Source organism: Entelurus aequoreus, linkage group LG02, assembly GCF_033978785.1.
Source record: "Entelurus aequoreus isolate RoL-2023_Sb linkage group LG02, RoL_Eaeq_v1.1, whole genome shotgun sequence".
NCBI lineage: Eukaryota > Metazoa > Chordata > Actinopteri > Syngnathiformes > Syngnathidae > Entelurus > Entelurus aequoreus.
In genome coordinates this window covers 56,681,346-56,706,709 of record NC_084732.1, presented here as the reverse complement: position 1 = coordinate 56,706,709, position 25,364 = coordinate 56,681,346, and the positions used below count along the sequence as shown (strand labels likewise).

The window sequence follows — 25,364 nt, the reverse complement described above, 5'->3', positions numbered from 1 at the left end:
TGTACAGTACTGTCTATCAAACAAACATAACAAGGGGTTGATGAGTCAACGATCTCTGTATGAGCAAGCCAAAACAAAAACACCAAGCTGCTGTCGTATATGCGTTGCTCTGCCAACATGCGCACACACACACACGCAGATTTCCCTTTGGTGCCCTCACAAATGATCACAAATCACAAACATCCGAAACTTAAACAATCATATTGCTACAATAATAAACATTGTAAAAGGTAAAATCCCCCTACATTAATATCGGCAAATGAGCAGCAAACGAAAGGAGAGAAAGGAAAAAGGAGCAGACAGAGGGAAAAGGACGGGGACTGAGGGAGAGGCTGAGTGTGTATGTGTGCTCTTGGAAAAGGCCCTGCTGAACGAGAGGAAGTCTTCTCCTTCACTGTGAAATACACTATATTGGCAAAACTATTTGGCCACCCATCCAAATAATGAGAATCAGGTGTCCTAATCACTTGGCCCGGCCACAGGTGTATAAAATCAAGCACCCAGGGGGTGATCAAGGGTGATGGGTCAAATGCAGAGAATAATTTCACCACACCGAGTGTGTGTGTGACAATCATTGGTACTTTAACTTTAACTTAGGCATAGAGACTGTTTCTACAAACATTTGTGAAAGAGTTGGCAGGAGCTCAGTGATTTCCAGCGTGGAACTGTCATAGGATGCCACCTGAGCAACAAATCCAGTCGTGAAATTTCCTCGCTCCTAAATATTCCAAAGTCAACTGTCGGCTTTATTATAAGAAAATGGAAGAGTTTGGGAACAACAGCAACTCAGCCACCAAGTGGTAGGCCACGTAAACAGACAGAGAGAGGTCAGCGGATGCTGAAGCACAAAGAGGTCGCCGACTTTCTGCACAGTCAGTTGCTAAAGAGCGCCAAACTTCATGTGACCTTCCAATTAGCCCACGTACAGTACGCAGAGAGCTTCATGGAAAAGGTTTCCATGGCCGAGCAGCTGCATCAAAGCCATACATCACCAAGTCCAATGCAAACCGTGGGATGCAGTGGTGTAAAGCACGTCGCCACTGGACTCTAGAGCAGTTGTGACGCGTTCTCTGGAGTGATAAAATCACACTTTTCCATCTGGCAATCTGATGGACCAGTCTGGGTTTGGAGGTTGCCAGGAGAACGGTACATTTGGTACTGCATTGTGCCCAGTGTGAAATTTGGTGGAGGAGGAATTATGGTGTGGGGTTGTTTTTCAGGAGTTGGGCTTGGCCCCTTAGTTCCAGTGAAAGGAACTTTGAATGCTCCAGGATACCAAAACATTGTGTACAATTCCATGCTCCGAACCTTGTGGGAACAGTTTGAAGCGGGCTCTTTCCTCTTCCAACATGACTGTGCACCAGTGCACAAAGCAAGGTCCATAAAGACATGAATGACAGAATCTGGTGTGGATGAACTTGACTGGCCTGCACAGAGTCCTGACCTGAACCTGATAGAACACCTTTGGGATGAATTACAACGGAGACTGAGAGCGAGGTCTTCTCGACCAACATCAGTGTGTGACCTCACCAATGCATTTTTGGAAGAACACACCCCGCAATCCTTGTGGACAGCATTTCCAGAAGAGTTGAAGCTGTAATAGCTGAAAAAGGTGGACCGACATCATATTGAACCCTATGGGTTAGGAATGGGATGGCACTTCAAGTTCATATATGAGTCAAGGCAGGTGACCAAATACTTTTGGCAATATAGTGTAAGTCCACTTTGGCATATTTTTCCAGAAAAGTCAGTTTTCATCCAAAACTTGCTGTAATCTGAAGCGTGCTCTTCAATACAAGCAAGCACAAAATGGCTGCCAGCAGGACACAAAATGAATGAATGAAGTGTTTGTACACAGAGACATACTTGGCTCGATCAAATAGTTGGTAAATCAAAAAGTTAGCAAACATAGAGTTTCATAATTTAAGGTTCCACTGATGATATATTAAATGTACAATGACATGTACACTACCGTTCAAAAGTTTGGGGTCACCCAAACAATTTTGTGGAATAGCCTTCATTTCTAAGAACAAGAATAGACTGTCGAGTTGCAGATGAAAGTTCTCTTTTTCTGGCCATTTTGAGCGTTTAATTGACCCCACAAATGTGATGCTCCAGAAACTCAATCTGCTCAAAGGAAGGTCAGTTTTGTAGCTTCTGTAATGAGCTAAACTGTTTTCAGATGTGTGAACATGATTGCATAAGGGTTTTCTAATCATCAATTAGCCTTCTGAGCCAATGAGCAAACACATTGTACCATTAGAACACTGGAGTGATTGTTGCTGGAAATGGGCCTCTATACACCTATGTAGATATTGCACCAAAAACCAGACATTTGCAGCTAGAATAGTCATTTACCACATTAGCAATGTATACAGTGTTTTTCTTTAAAGTTAAGACTAGTTTAAAGTTATCTTCATTGAAAAGTACAGTGCTTTTCCTTCAAAAATAAGGACATTTCAATGTGACCCCAAACTTTTGAACGGTAGTGTATATTATCTTTAAAATCAATATTTTGATAATATTGATGTAGTATATGTACAATGTTGTCTATATTATATTGTCATACAATATAGGGAGATATTAGATGTACGATGATGTGTATATTATCTTCAAAATCAATAGTGATATAGTAGACGTACAATATGTGAATCATCTTTAAAATCAGCATGTACTTACACTGAAACAACATGCATGTTCATAAATGGAGATTCCACTCTTTTTCACAGCTTATACATTATTTTCATTATCTTTTGATTATTGATTTGATTTTTGACAATTAATGCTTCTGTATGGAGCTGAGGAGATCTTGCCCCAAGTGGAGGACTTCAAGTATCTCGGAGGGAGTGTTGGAAAAGTGTGGATCGTGAGATCAACAGGTGCATCGGTGTAGCGTCTGCAGTAATGCGGACACTATCAATCCGTTTTGGTAAAGCATGAGCTTAGCCGCAAGGCAAAGCTCTCAAATTTAACGGTCGATCTAGTTTCCCATCCTCACCTATGGTTGTGAGCTTTGGGTTATGACAGAAAGGACAAGATCACGGGTACAAGCGGTCAAAATTAGCTTTCTTCGTCATCTGTTGGGGCTATCCTTTAGAGATAGAGTGAGAAGCTCTGTCTTTCAGGAGGAGCTCAAAGTAAAGCCACTGGTCCTCCACATCCAGAGGAGACAGATGAGGTACTTCGGGCATCTGGTCAGGATGCCCCACGGACGCCTCCCAGGGCAGGCTTATAGGGCATGTCTGACCGGTAGGAGGCCACGGGGAAGACCAAAGACACGTTGGGGAGACTGGCCCCGGAACGCCTTGGGTTCCCCTGGGAGGAGCTGGACAAAGTGGCTAGAGAAAGGGAAGCCTGGGCTTCTCGCTTAGGCTGCTGCCCCCGCAATCCGACCTTGATTAAGCGGAAGAAGATTGATAAATGGATGGGCTCCTGTATGTCACAGTTAGTTAGATGCTTAGAGGGTGCTGTTACCTGCCCTCATCCTCATTCAAACCTTCAGGAAATGCACAGGCACAAAAAAAAGAACATCACGGCACAGGGGTGGCGTTTTGAGTAATTTATGGTCTCGCTCCGTGATTAAAACACTGCCCGGCGGACATTGCATCCAATGTTTAATCCTTTCATATGTGGCGATCTCTCTTGTGGTTTGGCACGTGCCGCATGTATGCCCGCATGTACGGACACGAAAGATGAAAGCCAATCAAAACCAACATTTCATTGAATTTTTGCGGTAATGTTTTACAACTTTAAACTTATAATTGTGACAATTATAGACATCTATTTATTAAATTTGTTCTCTTAAACCACTAATGGTAAGAGCCGGGGGTGTTCTTCTGGTATTTTTTTATTTGAAAAAATTACCTTGTGAGCAAGTTGAAAATAGCCCTTTTGCCTGGACAAATGAACATTTAACATCACTTATACCTTCATTAAAGACTGTTGTTTAGAAACGCAGTGATGAGCGAAGAAAGGAGTGGAGGGTGACTTCGTACTTGGCTACAAGTTCTTTCTTGAATTGAATAATGTTTCTAACCTTCTTTACCAAAGTGCTGGCAACCACAAATTTATTTGGCCCCATGGTGGGTTATTTCAAAGTCGTGCTCAATGAAAAACGTGTAGGGGATTCCTTGTTTGAGGATTGAAACATGGGCAAACAAATGTTACGCCGTTCAACAACCTAAAAGGTATACAAAGTTGGAACAAAATTTGTTTTTGTCACAAACTGAATCATCGGCAAAGTCGGCCTCTGAAAATCGAGGTACAAATTTGTATTTAGTTTGTTTAATAAAATAACAATGTATGGCCCTAAAAAGCGATAGAAAATGAATGGAAGGATGGATGGATGGTATGGCTGCATTTTCTATTTGAAAATTATCTATATAACTTCTGTTGTGTCCTAGCATTATATAAAAAATACAATTCAAATAAATAAACCTGACTGTGGGGTACCCTTGCAATGTAAAGGTAACAAAAACACTGAAATGTGTAGTGTATTAGTGAATGTTGTAATTTATGTTTTTTTGTCTTCTCTCAGAAAAACTGAAGACTTTTAGTGTAAATCTTCCTGAAGAGGCGTTGGATCTGTATCCGTCTTCTGCCCCCTGCCCCACCAAAGACCGCTGTCCAGAGAGAGCATACACTACAATGGTTTCTGACTTGAGAGTCACTTGCCCCAATAATGATCTGGCTCAAAGGGCTGCAGGTAACTTCCCTGTCACTGCTTTGACCTGCTGGAGTTTTGTCTTGTCAGTTATAGGGGATGGGTACCGACTTTGTATAGGTACCGACAGTATTCTGTCAGTGCTACTGAGTACCGATTCATGTTAAATCAAACAGTACCATATTTCGATACCTCTGTTGAACGTGACGTCACATCAGGTTGCAGACTCGGTACCAGTTTAAGTAATTGGCGGGCATGTACATTACAGAGAGGACTGCCCCTCGGTAATGGTGCAATTTTCCATGCCAACAAAGCTAACATACCTGATAGAAAGCACTCAAAAGTAATGCTCCACTTTCCTAAATGTGCTTGCTCGATGCTAAATGACATTGGATATGTCATATACATGCTACAGATTAGCATTAATGATTATACATGGCGATTTCAACACCTCCAAAGTTGGTAATCAAAACTACAACTGAGATGCACTCTACAATCAAACAGCTTATGCTTTTTTAAACAGCTCAACAAAAAATGGCCACTCTTTTACACGCACACACACACACACTATTTCTCACACAAACAAACATGCTTTATCACAGGAGCTGGCGACAGGATTAACAATACTATTTTTAAACTATTATAAGTCTGAAACAATTTACTCTCTCAAAATAGTTTGATAGTTTAATGGTTTTTGAATTGCTGTAACCCAAATGTTTGTAAAAACGCTTTTACATAATACTTTTTATTTTCTAGTAATGAGTAATCTAATTTATTACGATTGTGTACGTTACAACACTGTTAACAATGTTTGATGTAACATGACACACTGACCACTGTATGTCAACAAGATAGTGTCAGAAGCATAACAAGTTTCCTTTAGGAATTCTTTTTTTTTACAAGTGTAAGCAACAGCCACCACCACACTCCAAATTAACTTGATATTATATAGGAAAAGGCAGGGTTTCCCCGAGACTGCCAAGATACCCGTGGCGGTGGCATGGTCAGGGGAGTGGTTACGAGCGTGGCCACTATGATGTCATCGAATAATTTGCCTAATCTGCTATGATGATATGATTTTCTTTAAAAAAAAAATGTTAGTAGAGTTTTTTACAATTGACTTCTAAATGTGTGTTTTAACTCCTGTGCAGCACTTTGTGAAACTTATTGTTTTCCAAACTGTGCTATATAAATACAGTCGATTGGATTGGATAAAAAGGCTAAAAAAATGTATACATACATTTAAAAACTAATCTGTTATTATTAAATAATACTAAGATATACTTTTATATCGTTTTGCCGTATTTTCAATTGTTGTTGCTTATTGTACAATGTACTTTGAGAATTTTTCAAGTGTCATTCTAGAGACTTTTAATGACTTTTTTTAATTTTTATTTTAATTAAAAACTACCGGTACTAGCAACAAATCTAATCTTCTTCTGGTGTTATTATAAAATGCAGTCGTGTTTAGAGACTCTTAACTTCTGTCCCTCGATGTCGCTGACGAAAAAGGCAAGCTACCGCAAAGCATGACGTCACACTTGCTTCGGGATGCTCCAGTTGAATTTTCTCTTCTTAAAAGCCACCACTGTCCTCTTAATATTTGCACATTTTGTAGATCGCTGTCCACGGGAACATCTGGTTACGTCCACATCGCAGCCATGCTGACAACGCTAGAGATAATGGTGTGCATCTTGTTTTCATCCGGGTTTGGCAACACTATTTTCGGTAATCAAAGTCTTCTTTCGGTGGTCGAGTTTTCGGTACATCACTTGTCAATAGTGCGCAAATAATAGGCTATATATATATCAAATCATACTGTAACGACCTGCTGGTGGTAATGTTTAATGTTTGTGTGGTTTGAATTTAATGTCAGTTTTTCCCATGTTTGCCAACACACCGTCCGTGCCTGAAAGATGATTGGTTTAGAATGAGGAAGTGTCGTTGTGTGTACGGGGAAGCACGGACTCACGGAGATGAAGGTGTTTTACGGGAGGTAAAACCTGTTGGAATTGTGCCATTTTTTAATCATAAGATTGGTAATAAAAGATGAAAATAGTGTCGGACGTTGTGTAATTTCTTCTGGGGGCTACAATACATTATATTACTTTAATTTGTTTTCAAGTTAAAAAAAATATATATTTTCAATGTGTGGCGGAAATAAAAATGCAGTGGCGGTCCGCCACATTCAGGGGAAACCCTGCACAATATGCACACCTAACCACTACTACTACGGGGGGGAAATTAACAACAATTCAATGTTTCATTAGCCACATAATCCTACAATGCCTCATTTGTGGACAAGAAGCAACACCACCACCAAAGCACGTTCAACCGTTTTATTAACGAGGGCTAACAATTGAGTAAACAGATTCAACAGGACTGGAGCGGCTGACACTCCCGCGGACTGCCCATGCTGACATAACACATCCACTGTTAATACTATGATCTGACGCGTCACTTGAGAACAAGCACAGCCTTTGAGAGCACACACACACACACTCTGACCTAGGAGATTTTCAAAGGGGTCTTATTATGCAAAACCACCTTTTCTTACCTGTTGGTACCTGTTTTTGTGTATTTGGGATACCTATAAGTGCAGAAAATTTTACACTAAACCATGGAGGCATGGCAGAGATATTTATAAAACAATTTTGCCTTCTTCCAAAAGAGGCGTTAGGACTTTGAGACTTCATTGACTTATTTTGCCTTTGTTACGTCAGAGGATATCTCCATATATAGTTGAGGTTTACACAAACAGCTTTGCGCAATTCCAACATATTTATTCAGTTGTAGTCAATAAGTTTCTTCTTTTTCTTTATCCTTTTGTTGTGAGGCAGACTGGCTCATACATGCACATACATGCTAAAATCCCCGCCGTTGTCATTTCTAATCTAAAGTAGCGTATAGTTATAACTTATATCTGTCAGTAGACTTAATAGGGAAGTATAAAAAATACAAAAGGGCTGTCGAAGGGGGCTGGGCCTGGTGGAGGGCTTTGGCATGTAAATAAGACCTCCCACAAAATGGCGCATTCTGAAGAGACCATCGGCAGAGACAGTCAGAAAGCGGCTTGAAGATGAGCTGTAAAACATAATCCATGCAAAATTTTGACCAAAAAATCACCATTACATTTCATGTAGTGGAAAGTGTTTGTAGAAAAAAAATCCTAATATGACCCATTTAAGTGTAATAAATTAGGAGCACCAGTATGCACATCTTGGTATATGATTTAATCTTTACTTTGTATGATTTGGGATTTTTGCCTCACATTAAAATCAAAATCACTGACTTTAGTTTTTTCTTGACTGCAGTGGCCCTTCAGAGTCCTGTCTATCGCTATGTGGTCACACACACACCTTCTGGACCAGTCAACACATCTGCTGGGCTGATTCCTTTTAATAGCCGCTTCTCTTTCCACTGCTTGGACATCGTGGCCTTCTTTGGTGGACTCGACTTCATTTTGGAGACACCACCCTCTGATCAGGACAAGCAATTCCAGGACCTCATAACAAGACACCTTGTGCACTTCGCCAGAACAGGTGTGTGTTTACGTAAACCGCAAGTGAGTGTCATCGTCAGTTGATGTTTTTTTATAAAATTATTCAACTTTAAATATTATGGAAGGAAACAATTCATAACAAGAAAATAGAGCTGAAACGATTCCTCGAGTAATTCGGTTACAAAATATATTCGAGGAATTTTTGCTGCGTCGAGGCGTCGTTAAGTTATTTATTTTTATTTATTTTTATTTGTATACGGCATTTTGCCTCGTTTAGTAGTCAAAGCTCACATTTAGGCCTCTTGTCTACACGCAGACGCATACTTTTGTCTTTAAAAAGGCAGACTTACAAACGCTGGCCCAAGTGTAGAGATCCAAAATTCTCGCTTAGCGTATGCGTGTACACGGCACAAACGGAGACTTGTGATGACGTCACGGTTGTGCGCTGTCATTTCCAAACTCAACAACACTACCTTGCTGGCTTTAAACACACTATACGATTACTTTAGTGTATGTTTGAAAGTAAACATGCTGCGCTTTTCACTCAACATTAATTAAAAGACACATCAAAATGGGTTTTGTGCAAATGACAGTCAGCTGTTTTGGATACGATCGCTGATGGAACCACTTTGACAAGCAAGACTTTTTGCTTTGTGTCATAAGAAAGATGCAACATTATCTTATGTTTTTTGTCCTTGTTTAACGACAAATCTTGAAGTTAACTTACGTGTCTTGCTTCCACGAGCCAAGCGCGACCGTGCTCGCGCATAAAAAGCAACCAAGCAAATAAAAAAAACATAATGTAGTGTCCTCCTTGTAGTGTGTACTGATGTTAAAGACAATATACACTTCATTACACATGTACCATGTAACTATATCCATGATTAAATGCTTTATAATTCCATGAGAGTTTTGCAGCGGCACACGCACGTCCGTGCACTTTATATAGGCACTTAAACATGCAAAATGGTTTCCTTGGCTCGTTTGTGCGTGCTGATTTTAGAAATAATGTACACTTCGCTGCACATGTAATACATCACCATGTTGCTAAACATGTTATAATTAAATGAGTGTTGGGTTTCAGCAGCAAGGGCGTGCATTCGCTCTTTAATAATGTTCCCAGGATTATGTGTACGTGCAGGCAGGTTTTAAAAATAATGTACAGGTCATTGTACATCTAAAGTATATCAGAATAAACACAATAGGAGGTAAACACAATAGGAGGTGTAATGCTGCACCAAGTCAGCTATTGCTGCTTTTTTCATTCTTCTGATTGGACAAAATGTGCATGACAGCAGGTGTATGCGTTTGTGTGTAGACACAGACCCCCAGGGATCAATAAAGTACTTTCTATTCTAGTCCATTCTATTTTGAAACTACACTTGTGTGGATGGAGATTGATTTAACCCCAAATGTGTTTTTGAAACTCTCCTTGTTTGTGTGGACATGGCCTTAAAGGCACTACCTAATCCACTTTATATGTTTAATATAATGGAAACTGTTCTTATTGTTTTATTTTTGATACTAAGAATATAGTTTTATTTTAACTTTCTCAGGGAATATTAATTTTGAACTAATTTTATATATGGGTTTTCATCTCAAACATGTTATGATGGCAAAATGAACATTGATTACTATTTTGCATGCAAAGAATGCAATGAACTGTATTGCATTCTTAAAATTTGAAACTGTTGTCATTAAGTGGTTTGTCTTTTTATATTGTTTATGTATTGTTGGCAGGTTGAAAACAGCTCAGTGGATTTGCGTGGAGAAACCACCATTTAAACACTGTATAATAATCATCAAAAACACACGAGAGACAAGAACTGTGTTTATGCGGTCACACCACACAGCACATAGGGCTGTGAGCGCACCTGTTTTTATTAGCACTCACAAATTGGCACAATCAACCACGGACTCATTTCAGCAGTGCGTGTCAGCCTTCAATAATGAAAACAGGCGTTTATGAAATAAAAGACAATTAGGCCAAACGCAATAAATGAGGGCACATCTTAACATGTATGATTAAACCTTAATTAAGCAAAAATATTGCTCCGGCCCGGCTGCACCAAACAATAATATAAATCAATTTAATAAAATACAAATAAGGCAACAAGAGAAGTATCCCACACTTCTCTTTTGTAAAGTAAGTTTGTACAGCCGATATGGGCATCTACATTAACAACATGATTTGCCTGAAAAGCTAGAAAGGACAAAAAAATATATATTATATATATTTATTTATTTTTAAAGCACAAATATGATTTATTCGATTACTCGATTAATCGATCGGGATATTCGATAGAATACTCGATTACTAAAATATTCGATAGCTGCAGCTCTTCAAGAAAATAATTGTATAAGTATATCCTAAAAAAGACTAAACAAATAATACCAACACCTGAAACTTCATCTATCAACACCATGCATTATTGCAGAAACCTTTGATATTAGTGGCCGCAATACACGGTGTAAAAAAAAACATTTCGGGAAGCAAAATAAGTGGCCCTGGGCTGCATTATACAGGTGGCCATTATAGATAAGGTTTATAACACTACTTTTCTGTGTAGTGGAAATTTTTGTGGCCACTATAGACAAACGGCCGCTAACATAGGTTTGAGAGTGTGTGTGTGTGTGTGTGTGTGTGTGTGTGTGTGTGTGTGTGTGTGTGTGTGTGTGTGTGTGTGTGTGTGTGTGTGTGTGTGTGTGTGTGTGTGTGTGTGTGTGTGTGTGTGTGTGTTTGTGTGTGTGTGTGTGTGTGTGTGTGTGTATTAGGGCTGCATCTAACGATTATTTAGATAGTCGATTACTCAACGATTATCTTAACGATTAGTCTGATAATAAAGCGTACACATTTAATGGCTCTAATTTTTCCATCGATTTATAAATGCAGCTTAAATTATTTTCAGGCATGTGCTTATGAACTACAAATATGACTAATTCATTCATAAATATGTATTCATACTGGAACTGTGCTGCTTATTCAGCTGTTACAAAAATTTCAATTACCGTAATTTCCGGACTATAAGCCGCTACTTTTTCCCCTCGTTCTGGTCCCTGCGGCTTATACAACGGTGCGGCTTATTTACGGCCTGTTCTTCTCCGACACCGACGAAGAGGATTTCGGTGGTTTTAGTACGCAGGAGGAAGACGATGACACAATGATTAAAGACTGACTTTTCATATACCGGTAGGCTGGTTATTTTGATAACGTACAGGCGAGCACTTTGTATTACTTTGCACCGTTGTATTATTTGTACTCTGCACGAATGCTGTTCGCCATGTCAAAGATGTGAAAGTTTGATTGAATGATTGAAAGATTTATTGTTAATAAATGGGACGCTTTGCGTTCCCGAACAGTCATCTCTGTCCCGACAATCCCCTCCGTGGTAGCAGGAACCCCTATATACTACGGTAATTACACATCAAAACCCTGCGGCTTATAGTCGGGTGCGGCTTATATATGGAGCAATCTGTATTTTCCCCTAAATTTAGCTGGTGCGGCTTATAGTCAGGTGCGGCTTGTAGTCCGGAAATTACGGTACTAAAAATGTTGTCCATTTAAAAGAAAGGAACGGCAAAGTGCTAAAAAAAAAAAAAAAAACATAAACTTGTGTATGTATTTAAAAAACCCAGTTAAAATATCAGCAATGAAAACAAACAACAAAAGACACAATCTAACTTGTTAGCTAGCGTCAAGGCACAAGCTAACAATCTTACTAAAGTTGAGACCGCATCCTCCCTCCAAATGTCTGACATCCTGTCTCCGCTGTAAATGCTTGCGTATCACAGATGTACTGCCATAAAAAATGAGCAAGGTATTCATGTTTTTAACAAGAATAAGAGGAAATATCCTCAAACTTATCACTAGCAATGTTTTGGCGAGTGACCCACTTCTGCCCGGAAAAACACGAGTGATCACGTCACAACTATTGTCGACAAATATAACTGTCAGCGGCAAATTTTACTGTCAACATTTGTCGACAGTGTCGACTAATAGTTGCAGCCCTAATTTATATAACAGATGAACAATTTAAACAAATGTAAGAATTTTGCAAGATGGCACCTGATGGCCATAAGCACTTTTTGTCTATATAGATAAAATTAGTGTTCATATATGAGAGCTAGTCGTACACATAGAACTGCACAATTATGGCCAAAATAATAATCATGATTATATTATGTTAGGTAAATTAGTGTTGGGGTGGGTTGGGAACGCGACACCATCATCAGGTTTCCCCTAGATTGCCACCGTATATGCCGTGCCAGGAACTTAAGGGTTCCAGGTTCAATCCCCGCTTCCGTCATCTTCATCACTGCCGTTGTGCTACCTGCTCCCAGTGCCACTCACACTGGTTTAAATGTAACTTAGATATTGGGTTTCACTATGTAAAGCGCTTTAAATCACTATAAAAAAAACGCTATATAAATATACTTAACTTCACTTCATCATATATATGACATGATAATTTTGATTTGCAATGATGCATATATTTTCTTTAAAAAGGCAACAAATGTTTTATGTTCATTAAAAAATATTAGTGATATTAGTTATTAATACCATTAATAATATTAATTTTAAAAAAATTCTTACATAATCAGAATCATCTTTAACACAATGAATGTCAGGTTCAGATCCAGGTTCGATCCCCGCTTCTGCCATCTTAGTCACTGCCGTTGTGTCCTTGGGCAAGACACTTTACCCACCTGCTCCCAGTGCCACCCACACTGGTTTAAAAATGTAACTTAGATATTGGGTTTCACAATGTAAAGCGCTTTGAGTCATAGAGAAAAGCGCTATATAAATATAATTCACTTCAGTTCACAATTTGACTTGGTAGACTGTGCTGTCTTTGTTCAATGCTTTTTCCCATTGTTGCTGCTTATTGTAAAAGGTAACAGAGACTACACTATATTCTTCCCTCTCTGAATGTTGCAATTTAGCGAATGAGGTGTTTTGTTAATATTCTTCACAATGAAGTCACTGTAAAACTAACCACACTAAAGAAAGTACATTATATATACACATGAAGTGCACATACAGTCATGGTCAAAAGTTTACATACACTGGTAAAGAACATAATGTCACTGCTGTCTTGAGTTTCCTATAATTTCTACAACTCTTATTTTTTTGTGATAGAGTGACTGGAGCACATACTTGTTTGTCACAAAAAACATTCATGTAGTTTGGTTCTTTTATGAATTTATTATGGGTCTACTGAAAATGTGACCAAATCTGTTGGGTCAAAAGTATACATACAGCAATGTTAATATTTGGTTACATGTCCCTTGGCAAGTTTCACTGCAATAAGGCGCATTTGGTAGCCATCCACAAGCTTCTTGTTGAAATATTGACCACTTCTCTTGACAAAAGTGGTTCAGTTCAGCTAAATTTGTTGGTTTTCTGACATGGACTTGTTTCTTCAGCATTGTCCACATGTTGTCAATGGGGTTTAAGTCAGGACTTTGGGAAGGCCATTCTAAAACCTTAATTCTAGCCTGATTTAGCCATTCCTTTACCACTTTTGACATATGTTTGGGGTCATTGTCCTGTTGGAACACCCAACTGCACCCAAGACCCAACCTCCGGGCTGATGATTTTAGGTTGTCCTGAAGAATTTGGAGGTAATCCTCCTGTTTCATTGTCCCATTTACTCTCTGTAAAGCACCAGTTCCATTTGCAGCAAAACAGGCCCAAAGCATAATACTACCACCACCATGCTTGACGGTAGGATTGTTCCTGGGATTAAAGGCCTCACCTTTTCTTCTCCAAACATTTTGCTGGGTATTGTGGCCAAACAGCTCAATTTTTGTTTCTTTCTGACCACGGAACTTTCCTTCAGAAGGTCTTATCTTTGTCCATGTGATCAGCAGCAAACTTTAGACGAGCCTTAAGGTGTCGCTTCTGGAGCAAGGGCTTTCTTCTTGAATGGTAGCCTCTCAGTCCATGGCGATGAAAAACATGCTTGTCTGTGGACACTGACACCTGTGTTCCAGCAGCTTCCAATTCATTGCAGACCTGCTTTTTGGTGGTTCTCAGTTGACTCTTGATCATCCTGACCAATTTTCTCTCAGCAGCAGGTGATAGCTTGCGTTTTCTTCCTGTGGGGGCAGTGACAAAACTGTGCCATGCACTTTATACTTACGAACTGCTCTTGGGACTTTAAGCTGCTTTGAAATGGCTCCAAGTGACTTTCCTGACTTGTTTAAGTCAATGATTAGTTTTTTCAGTTCTGTGCTGAGTTCCTTTGACTTTCCCATTGTCGCGTTTGTAACCGAGTGTAATGACTGCATCACATGAGCCCTATTTAAATGGGCTCAGAGAAGTCAACAGGTGTCGTCAATCATAATCACTCACATGAAGTCAAGAGGCCATGCCAAGAAGCTAATTTGATTTCATTGTAACTTTTCTACATCACTAACATTGATAATGTATGTTGCTGTATGCTTTAGATTTGGTCACATTTTCAGTAGACCCATAATACATTCATAAAAGAACCAAACTTCATGAATGTTTTTGTGACAAACAAGTATGTGCTCCGATCATTTTATCACAAAAAAATCAGAGTTGTAGAAATTATTGGAAACTCAAGACAGCCATGACATTATGTCCTTCACAAGTGTATGTAAACTTTTGACCACGACTGTACACACATTACACATTAGATTAATAATATAATCTGGAATAAATTGAAAAAAGCAATACAATTACACAGGATAAAGGTTGAGCTCTAATGCTGCTAGCTTAATGCTAACGTACAATGGACTAGCTCTTAGACAAGCTAACTCAAATTGGCACGGCCAATCACAGGGACACATAACAATCCTTCACACTAACATTCCTATCTCTGAAAAATGTACAGTCTCCAATGACATATATATAGATATATAAATATATATGTATATATATATATATATATATACATATATATATACATATATGTGTGTATATATATATATATATATATATATATATATATATATATATATATATATATATATATATATATATATATATATATATATATATATATATATATATATATATATATATATTAGGGCTGCAACAACTAATCGATTAGATCGATTAAAATAAATCGATTATTAAAATAGTTGCCGAATAATTTAGTCATCGATTCGTTGGATCTATGCTATGCGCATGCGCAGAGGTTTTTTTTTTTATTTAGTTTTTTTTATTTAAAATGTTTTTTTATTTTTTAATAAACCTTTATTTATAAACTGCAACATTTACAAACAGCTGAGACACAATAATCAAAATAAGTATGGTGCCAGTATTCTGTTTTTTTTCCAATAAAATACTGGATAGGATAGAAATGTAGTTTGTCTCTTTTATCCGATTATTAATCGATCAATCGAAGTAACAATCAACAGATTAATCGATTATCAAATTAATCGTTAGTTGCAGCCCTAATATATATATATATATATATATATATATATATATATATATATATATATATATATATATATATATATATATATATATATATATATATCGTGCCAAGAGAAAACCCAAACACGCACAGGCACAAACGCACACTACACACAGCAATGTCAAAACTGTGGTTCGAAGTTGCACACGGTATAAAGTTAGACTTCATTGTCGGTAGTAATGTCAAAAGATTTAGGGTAGCTTACACAGGCTTAAAATGCATGCATTAAAGGCCTACTGAAATGAATTTTTTTTATTTAAACGGGAATAGCAGATCCATTCTATGTGTCATACTTGATCATTTCGCGATATTGCCATATTTTTGCTGAAAGGATTTAGTAGAGAAAATTGACGATAAAGTTCGCAACTTTTGCTCGCTGATAAAAAAAGCCTTGCCTGCACCGGAAGTAGCGTGACGTCACAGGAGCTAGTATGCCTCACAATTCCCCGTTGTTTACAATGGAGCGAGAGATTCGGAGCGACAAAGCGACGATTACCCCATTAATTTGAGCGAGGATGAAAGATTCGTAGATGAGGAACGTTACAGTGAAGGACTGGAGAGGCAGTGATGGACGTATCTTTTTTCGCTCTGACCGTAACTTAGGTACAAGCTGGCTCATTGGATTCCACACTCTCTCCTTTTTCTATTGTGGATCACGGATTTGTATTTTAAACCTCCTCGGATACTATATCCTCTTGAAAATGAGAGTCGAGCACGCGAAATGGACATTTAAAGTGACTTTTATCTCCACGACAATACATGGGTGACACACTTAGCTACTGAGCTAAGGTGATAGCATCGTTCTCAAATGCAGATAGAAACAAAATAAATAAACCCCTGACTGGAAGGATAGACAGAAGATCAACAATACTATTAAACCATGTACATGTAACTAAACGGTTAAAAATTCTCAGCCTGGTAAGGCTTAACAATGCTGTTGCTAACGACGCTAAGGCTAATTTAGCAACTTAGCAACCGGACCTCACAGAACTATGATAAAAACATTAGCGCTCCACCTACGCCAGCCAGCCCTCATCTGCTCATCAACAGCCGTGCTCACCTGCATTCCAGCGATCGACGGCGCGACGAAGGACTTCCTCTGTGGGTTTGGCGGCAAGCATCGGCTAGGCGTAGTAAGTAGTCCTTGTTGTGTTGCTGTAAGCATTGTACTTAGCCGCTAATACACCGATCGATCCCACCTACAACGTTCTTCTTTGCAGCCTCCATTGTTCATTAAACAAATTGCAAAAGATTCACCAACACAGATGTCCAGAATACTGTGGAATTTTGTCGAAGAAAACAAGAGGTTTTTATATCGGGTCAGATGGGGTACACCCACTTCCGTGGATTTTGTGACGTCACGCGCATAAATCATATCCAAAGGAGTTTTTCAACCGGAAGTGTGGCGGGAATTTTAAAATTGCACTTTATACGGCCGTATTGACATGTGTTTCAATGTTAAGATTTCATCATTGATATATAAACTATCAGACTGCGTGGTCGGTAGTAGTGGGTTTCAGTAGGCCTTTAAATGGTTATACTTGTATAGCGCTTTTCTACCTTCAAGGTACTCAAAGTGATTTGACACTATTTCCACATTCACCCATTCACACACACATTCACACACTGATTGCGGGAGCTGCCATGCAAGGTGCTAACCACGACCCATCAGGAGCAAGGGTGAAGTGTCTTGCTCAAGGACACAACGGACGTGACGAGGTTGGTAGAAGGTGGGGATTGAACCAGGAACCCTCAGGTTGCTTGCACCGCCACTCTCCCAACTGCACCACGCCGTCCCCATAATTAGCCTAAAATAACTTTCCCTTCAACTTTCTCTCCTTACATTTGCCGGGTGTCAACTCCATTTAGGTGCGTGACCAGCTGACAAGCGTCTCACAGGCAATCAAGATGCACGTTTGTTTTTTCAAAATAAAGCAATGAGGAACGTTTTTTAATGATATTTCAGCTGTTTTTCAAACTTATTATAGCCAATAGTACGTCAATAATAGACTATATACGGTATATCCATTCATAGAATATATCACTTAAATTTGTTTAGGTGTTAAAAAAGTGTTTTCATGTTAAAAAAAAAAAACGTATTTTGAAGGTTTGCCAGCATTAATCTGGCTGTGGCGTTGCGCCACGCTCATTTACATGTAGGGCAAACCCTGATCATGTAATTTGTAAGGTGTAATAAAAAGGCTATAGATAAACTTTATCCATATATTTAAAGACACATATTTGTGTTTTTGTTCATTAATAGTATTAATGTGTCAGCTTTTTTTTCCCATTACATAATTCATGTTTCTCTATTTTTACATTTTTAAAGAGGGAGCTATTTTTTTGAGTTATGTACATTTTGTCTACATTGACATATACTAATGTATGTACATGCTGTATCAGGACAGATCTATTAAGAGTTTGAGCAGGAATTGTCCGATAGTAATTAACTATACACCATAAAACATTAACAAGCTACATCACATGAGTGAATTTTTTAAAGTATTAACTTTGTGATATGAAAAACCCACAACTTGATTGTAACAGAGTGTTTAGTTTTTGATATCACAAAACAGTTTGGTTAATGAAAATAATGTCAAATAAACAAGCTTTGTTCTTCTCCAACAACACCATGTGTTTAAGTGCAACAGTAAACTGGAGTGATACCTTCTGCATGTACAAACCCCGTTTCCATATGAGTTGGGAAATTGTGTTAGATGTAAATATAAACGGAATACAATGATTTGCAAATCCTTTTCAACCCATATTCAATTGAATGCACTACAAAGACAAGATATTTGATGTTCAAACTCATAAACTTTATTTTTTTTTTTGCAAATAATAATTAACTTAGAATTTCATGGCTGCAACACGTGCCAAAGTAGTTGGGAAAGGGCACGTTCACCACTGTGTTACATGGCCTTTCCTTTTAACAACACTCAGTAAACGTTTGGGAACTGAGGAGACACATTTTTTAAGCTTCTCAGGTGGAATTATTTCCCATTCTTGCTTGATGTACAGCTTAAGTTGTTCAACAGTCCGGGGGTCTCTGTTGTGGTATTTTAGGCTTCATAATGCGCCACACATTTTCAATGGGAGACAAGTCTGAACTACAGGCAGGCCAGTCTAGTACCCGCACTCTTTTACTATGAAGCCACGTTGATGTAACACGTGGCTTGGCATTGTCTTGCTGAAATAAGCAGGGGCGTCCATGGTAACGTTGCTTGGATGGCAGCATATGTTGCTCCAAAACCTGCATGTACCTTTCAGCATTAATGGCGCCTTCACAGATGTGTAAGTTACCCATGTCTTGGGCACTAATACACCCCCATACCATCACAGATGCTGGCTTTTACACTTTGCGCCTATAACAATCCGGATGGTTATTTTCCTCTTTGGTCTGGAGGACACGACGTCCACAGTTTCCAAAAACAATCTGAAATGTGGACTCGTCAGACCACAGAACACTTTTCCACTTTGTATCAGTCCATCTTAGATGAGCTCAGGACCAGCGAAGCCGACGGAGTTTCTGGGTGTTGTTGATAAACGGTTTTCGCCTTGCATAGGAGAGTTTTAACTTGCATTTACAGATGTAGCGACCAACTGTAGTTACTGACAGTGGGTTTCTGAAGTGTTCCTGAGCCCATGTGATATCCTTTACACACTGATGTCGCTTGTTGATGCAGTACAGCCTGAGGGATCGAAGGTCACTGCTTACGTGCAGTGATTTCTCCAGATTCTCTGAACCCTTTGATGATATTACAGACCGTAGATGGTGAAATCCCTAAATTCCTTGCAATAGCTGGTTGAGAAAGGTTTTTCTTAAACTGTTCAACAATTTGCTCACGCATTTGTTGACAAAGTGGTGACCCTCGCCCCATCCTTGTTTGTGAATGACTGAGCATTTCATGGAATCTACTTTTATACCCAATCATGGCACCCACCTGTTCCCAATTTGCCTGTTCACCTGTGGGATGTTCCAAATAAGTGTTCAATGAGCATTCCTCAACTTTATCAGTATTTATTGCCACCTTTACCAACTTCTTTGTCACGTGTTGCTGGCATCAAATTCTAAAGTTAATGATTATTTGCAAAAAAAAAATGTTTATCAGTTTGAACATCAAATATGTTGTCTTTGTAGCATACTCAACTGAATATGGGTTGAAAATGATTTGCAAATCATTGTATTCCGTTTATATTTACATCCAACACAATTTCCCAACTCATATGGAAACAGGGTTTGTAATACACAAACTTCGTACCTCAGCGTGTTGATACTTCACAGCTAGGGTTGCCAGCTTCCTGAAAAAAAAATAAGCAACACCATGTTGGCATGTGCTGCTTCATAAAAAAAAATGCAACCATTTGCGTAATCTAATAATTATCAACATAACTAATGGACAGATTTGGATAAAATCATCAGAAATTGTCCGAAATAGGTCCTGGAACAAGTGCAACAAATTTCACTGTTGTGGATGGAGAATAAAATGAGAATGTCTCCCTCTTGCAGGTAAAATGGAAGACTCATGGCCAGATTATCCAGCAGCCACAGCACTCTTGTCCAGCAGCCTCGTTGTTGCCAACAACTATTCGGCTGCTCGTTGTCAGTTATGGAAGGACAATGGTCTGGAGAAGTACGCCTGGATAAACTGATGACAGCAACCGTCATCTGACACCTTGTGGCTTTAAAAGGGAAAGGTTTAAAGTTCAACAACCAATCTTGTTGGTTGGTCTTGGCGTATTCACAATCCGTTGATCGATTCCCCCTCCCTTGAGGTCCCCTGCTGGCTTTTGCTCATTGATAATTTGTGTTATAACCTGTTTACTTGTCCCATTACTTATATTCATTTGTTTTTTTTCTGCAGTTTTTCTGACTTGGAAAATTATTTACTTAAGTATTAGGGGTGTCCACTGAGGGTGGCATATTGAAAAACTAAAGAATGCACAGGGCCACTTTACATGATTTTTACATGAAATATGCTAAAACCAATGCAGTGCTCATCAGTATATGCTAAATGATTTGAGAAAAAAAAACATTATCTTAGCTATTGTGTTATTGGTGACAAAGCAAATAGTTGTTATATCTGAAATAACTCCTTAATAATTAATTAATTAATTGAATTTTTAGAGCAGGTCGTGGTCCAATAAAAAACTTTGGACACCCCTGTCCAAGATCAAAGTTCCTTGCATCCTGCCATGATGAGCATGTGTACCAGATGTCCTGTCGAGCCGACAATTGTGGCAGGTTTTTCTCACTCGTCTTTTGTTAAAGTTTTTTTGGAGGGGGTGTGTACATTTTTGAATAACGTGCTTGCAAGATTTGAGTTAGTTAGAGCTCTAAAAAATATTAGTTAACATAATAATAATAATAATAGTAAACAAAATTAATGAGAAACAACAAATCTAAGGAGGTTCCCTTTGTGACTTGACGTGTATACCTGTGTTGGATTGATTTTAGCATGTATAATAAATAGAAATATGACTTGTGGCCCCACATTAGAGGTATCCTGATCCAATATCAGCACAAAAACAACTATGGGATTGCAAAAACATCAATTATCGTGGTTATATGTGTCGCCATAAAAACAACTACCACTCCACTTCAACTTAAATACAGCATAAATCTATTCTAGACTATTAATAAAAAAATACATTTGGAATTGTTTATACCTGCCATTAATCTATGAGTAATTTCACTTGATCAAGCCTTTTCTAACAAGCCACACTACAAAATATTACAAGTATATAAGTAAGCATTATTGCTGATAGCGTATCAGATCAGTAGTGGTATCAGCCAATACTTAATGCGGCAATATTGGTATTGTTAGATGAAAAAGTTGTATCGATACACACCTTCATCAATTTTTCTGTGTGACCCCATTGTGTAAAAGACTTGAACCTCCCCAGCTTTAAAGAAAGCACTTGTGAAAGTAAACACAGACACAATACATCAGCATATGAAATAACTGCTGACATGTAAAACAGTGGATGAGCTAAAAATGCTGACACATGCACTTTACGTTAGAAAATGGTGAAGTGAAAGCCCTACTTTTTGTGAACGTATTATTTTCACTTGGAGAAATGAATACTCATTATTTTTGGTAGCTAGCAGAATACTCGTAGCATCACACTGCATCGAGTGAAAACCATTTGATGAATGATGGTTTGTAGCCACTATTTCATTTGATTGGATCATGAAGGTATCTACACACAGCTAAGTGTGAAGCTTCTGGGATGAGAATCAGCATGTCGAAATCTAAGGCCATAGTTTGCAGCTTGAAAAAGGCGGATTGCACCCTTTGGGTTGGCGGGAGTTCAAGTATCTCGGGATCTTGTTGAATGAGGGAAGGTCGGAGCAGGCGGATGAACGCAGTGTCTGCAAAAATGCAGGAACTGCATCGGTATTGTTCAACATTTTGAAGTGTCATCAACTGTCGATTCGCTTATTTCTACTCTGCCCGTGCTCATGAAACCACTAAGACACTTTTCTATAACTTTTTACTTTTGTCATCTAATCTAATCTACAGTAAGGAAATAAATATTTGATCTCCTGATTACCGACTAAGTTTACTCTTACAAATATATGAATACCACATCTTTTTTTGTGTTAGCTTGATTGTACCAAGTAATGGAATTACAAAAAAAATAAAGTTTATTAATTAATTTGTATTGGATTGCAGTAAATAAGTATTTGATCCCAATACAAAAAGTAGTTTTTAGTTGGTGTAAATTAATTGCTGTCAACGACAGAGATCCATCCGACTGTATTGTAGTTGTAGAAGTGTATTGTAGTCTTTTTAATAGATGCAGTAGTGGTTTGTAGTTTTTTTGTAGATGTAGTAGTGCATTGTAGTTTGTTTTTTTATAGTTGTAGTGGTTAGAGATGTCCGATAATGGCTTTTTTGCCGATATTGTCCAACTCTTAATTACCGATTCCGATATCAACCGATACCCATATATACAGTCGTGGAATTAACACATTATTATGCCTAATTTTGTTGTGATGCCCCGCTGGATGCATTAAACAAAGTAACAAAGTTTTCCAAAATAAATCTACTCAAGTTATGGAAAAAAATGCCAACATGACACTGCCATATTTATTATTGAAGTCACAAAGTGCATTATTTTTTTTAACATGCCTCAAAACAGCAGCTTGGAATTTAGGACATGCTCTCCTTGAGAGAGCATGAGGAGGTTGAGGTGGGCTCGTCCATGGTGGTGAAGCGTTTTGAATGAAGTGTTGGTGTGATAGGTGTATTTTGTACACATAACGGGTGGAGATGAGGAGTACTTTCTTAATTTGTGTGTTTCGTGAACACTCAGTGGGTCTGTGCCTGCTGGTCAGTAGTAATTTAATACTTATTTCACTCAAATGTAATATGTATTTCAATCAAATACTAATTTTTTATAAACTATTTTTTTAAATTACCAACCGGCATGGCTCGGTCTTGAGAGTTCCAGGTTTAAATCCCCGTTTCCGCCATCCTAGTCACTGCTGTTTTGTCCTTGGGCAAGATACTTCACCTACCTGCTCCCAGTGCCACCCACACTGGTTTCAATGAAGCGCTATATAAATATAATTCACTCTACTTCACTTCACTAAAATAAATCTACCATAAAAATGATGTACTGTTCACATCTTGGTAAACTTACAAAATCAGTAGGGCTGCAAATACTTTGTTTCCTCACTATGCTGTATTGTTTTTGTGTAATCGTGATGAGCATTGAAGTGTTGGGACTTGGAGTGGAATGAAGCTTGCGTTCCCTTGTATAATGTATAATATAATGCTATAATTGGAGAAGTCAGTTTTGTTTTCTAGAAAGAAAGAAATGTGGTGATTTTTGTAATACACTATGTGCTATGTATGCATTTTTATTGTTTTGAAACATACGTATGCCTATGTTACTTTGAAGTAGGGATGGGGATTGTGTTGCCAACTACCTGAAAAATAAGGAACACCGTGCAGGGCCGGTTAACCCACTTTTTTGTTTTTTGTCGTTTTTATTTGACTGAAAGGCCTTTTATAATATTTCAAAGGCCAAATGGAGGCAACTGGGCTTTTTTTGTTGAAAATGTTTCAGAAGAGTCTATTTGCATCGATTCAACCTTTGTGGATTATATGACCTGGACACCAACAAACACAAACATGTTTTTATACTATTTGGCACCAACCAGAATTGAATTAGATGTGCAGGTTTTTGAGTAAAAATGAATATGTGGGAAACAAATTGTTCAATAATCAATTTTATGATCTCTGTAATTTACAATTTTCCATACAAACAAAGTGAGTATGCCTAATAGAAAGCACTCAAAATACGGCTCCACTTTTCAAAATGTGCTAGCTTGATGCCATATAAATCCTACCAATTAGCATTAGTGATTTTACATGGCAATTATAACCCCTCCAAATTTGGTAATGAAAACTACAACTAAGATGCAGGTTACAATGAACCAGCTGGTGTGTAATAAGTACAATACTTTGAGTATAAATACTTTGTAGGACTCAAAAAAGACAAGACTGGCACATTCAACTAATTGGCAAAGGCTACTTCCTGACTAGGCAACACACCGTAGTCCATACACTACTGCCATCGTTCGTCTTGGAATTGCAACTGCTTGCAAAGTCTACTAGATAATACACAGAAAAGTACCAAAAATTGGTACCGTTTATTACTGGTATCTATTTACAGGTACGGGTAATCGGTACCATATTGGTTAAAATGTGAAAGGTACCCATCCCTACTTTGAATGACTTACTTTTAAATATTTTTATCTGCTGAAGTGTTCATCTTTCTTATGTGCACATTTTGTAAAAGTGTCGTTGGTGGTATTGTATCCAGTTAATATAGTTTATTACATTCACAAGTCAATTCAGGCAACTAAAACATGCAGGGGATGGAGTTGAAGATGTCCAAATGTAAACAGATGTTTGTTAAGGATATAATTGTTGCTGAGTTGACATTTATTGCTGAATCTGAAGGATGTGTTCTGATATGGGGATTGTAAAAATGCAGGTTTTATGTTTTTCATGTTTGCTCTTTTTAGGGAAATAAGTGAGCCACTAGATCACTAACTCTGTGGACTGACTACTACTAATTGGCTTCAGCCATCATTTAATCATTGCACTTTGTGTTCAACCAATGTTTTTGTTTCACATTGCATTTAAAAATCAAATGTGTCTTTTAAGCTGTTATTGACATATTAAACTTTCACATTATGTGGTGTACTTTTTCATTGTTTATAAATCAATATTGTAGTATTTATAATATTGAACAGGTATACATTTGATTCATAGGCCGGTTCATTGAAGAGATATTTGGGTCTTTGTAGTATTAGGTGTTGCTATAATGATGGTCAATATACCACATAGAACATGGGTTCTTAACCTTTTTGAGCTCAGGACTTAACATTTCCACTACAGAAGACCCAAGGGCCCAATTAAATATCAACATTGAATTTGTAAGTTTCCTCTTGATTTGAATGTTATTCAATAATCATATCTAAACTAATTACAGTTTACAACCTTTTCAAATTATATGAACCACCCGATTGTAGCTGAGATAGGCTCCAGCGACCCCCGCGACCCCGAAGGGAATAAGCGGTAGAAAATGGATGGATGGATGTGTTAATCTCAAAGATTATTATATATTTAAGACAAAAACCTTGAGTGTTGGTCAGGCTGATTAGAAACATAAATATTAACCAAATATGCTGCATAAAAAGGGACTTATAAATAACTGACGA

At 38.1% G+C, this 25,364-nt stretch overlaps 1 protein-coding gene across 1 annotated transcript in view; it reads left to right on the top strand.

The window, feature by feature from the left end:
* Window positions 1–24,837, top strand: part of si:ch211-71n6.4 (para-nitrobenzyl esterase) — a 63,000-nt gene extending 38,163 nt beyond the window's left edge. The window contains exons 8-10 of the mRNA XM_062029620.1: window positions 4,538–4,705; window positions 7,978–8,205; window positions 20,130–24,837. Coding sequence (XP_061885604.1) covers window positions 4,538–4,705; window positions 7,978–8,205; window positions 20,130–20,272 — 539 coding nt within the window. The 3' untranslated portion in view covers window positions 20,273–24,837. The remainder of the gene's footprint in view (window positions 1–4,537; window positions 4,706–7,977; window positions 8,206–20,129) is intronic.
* The last annotated feature ends 527 nt before the right edge of the window (window positions 24,838–25,364 follow it).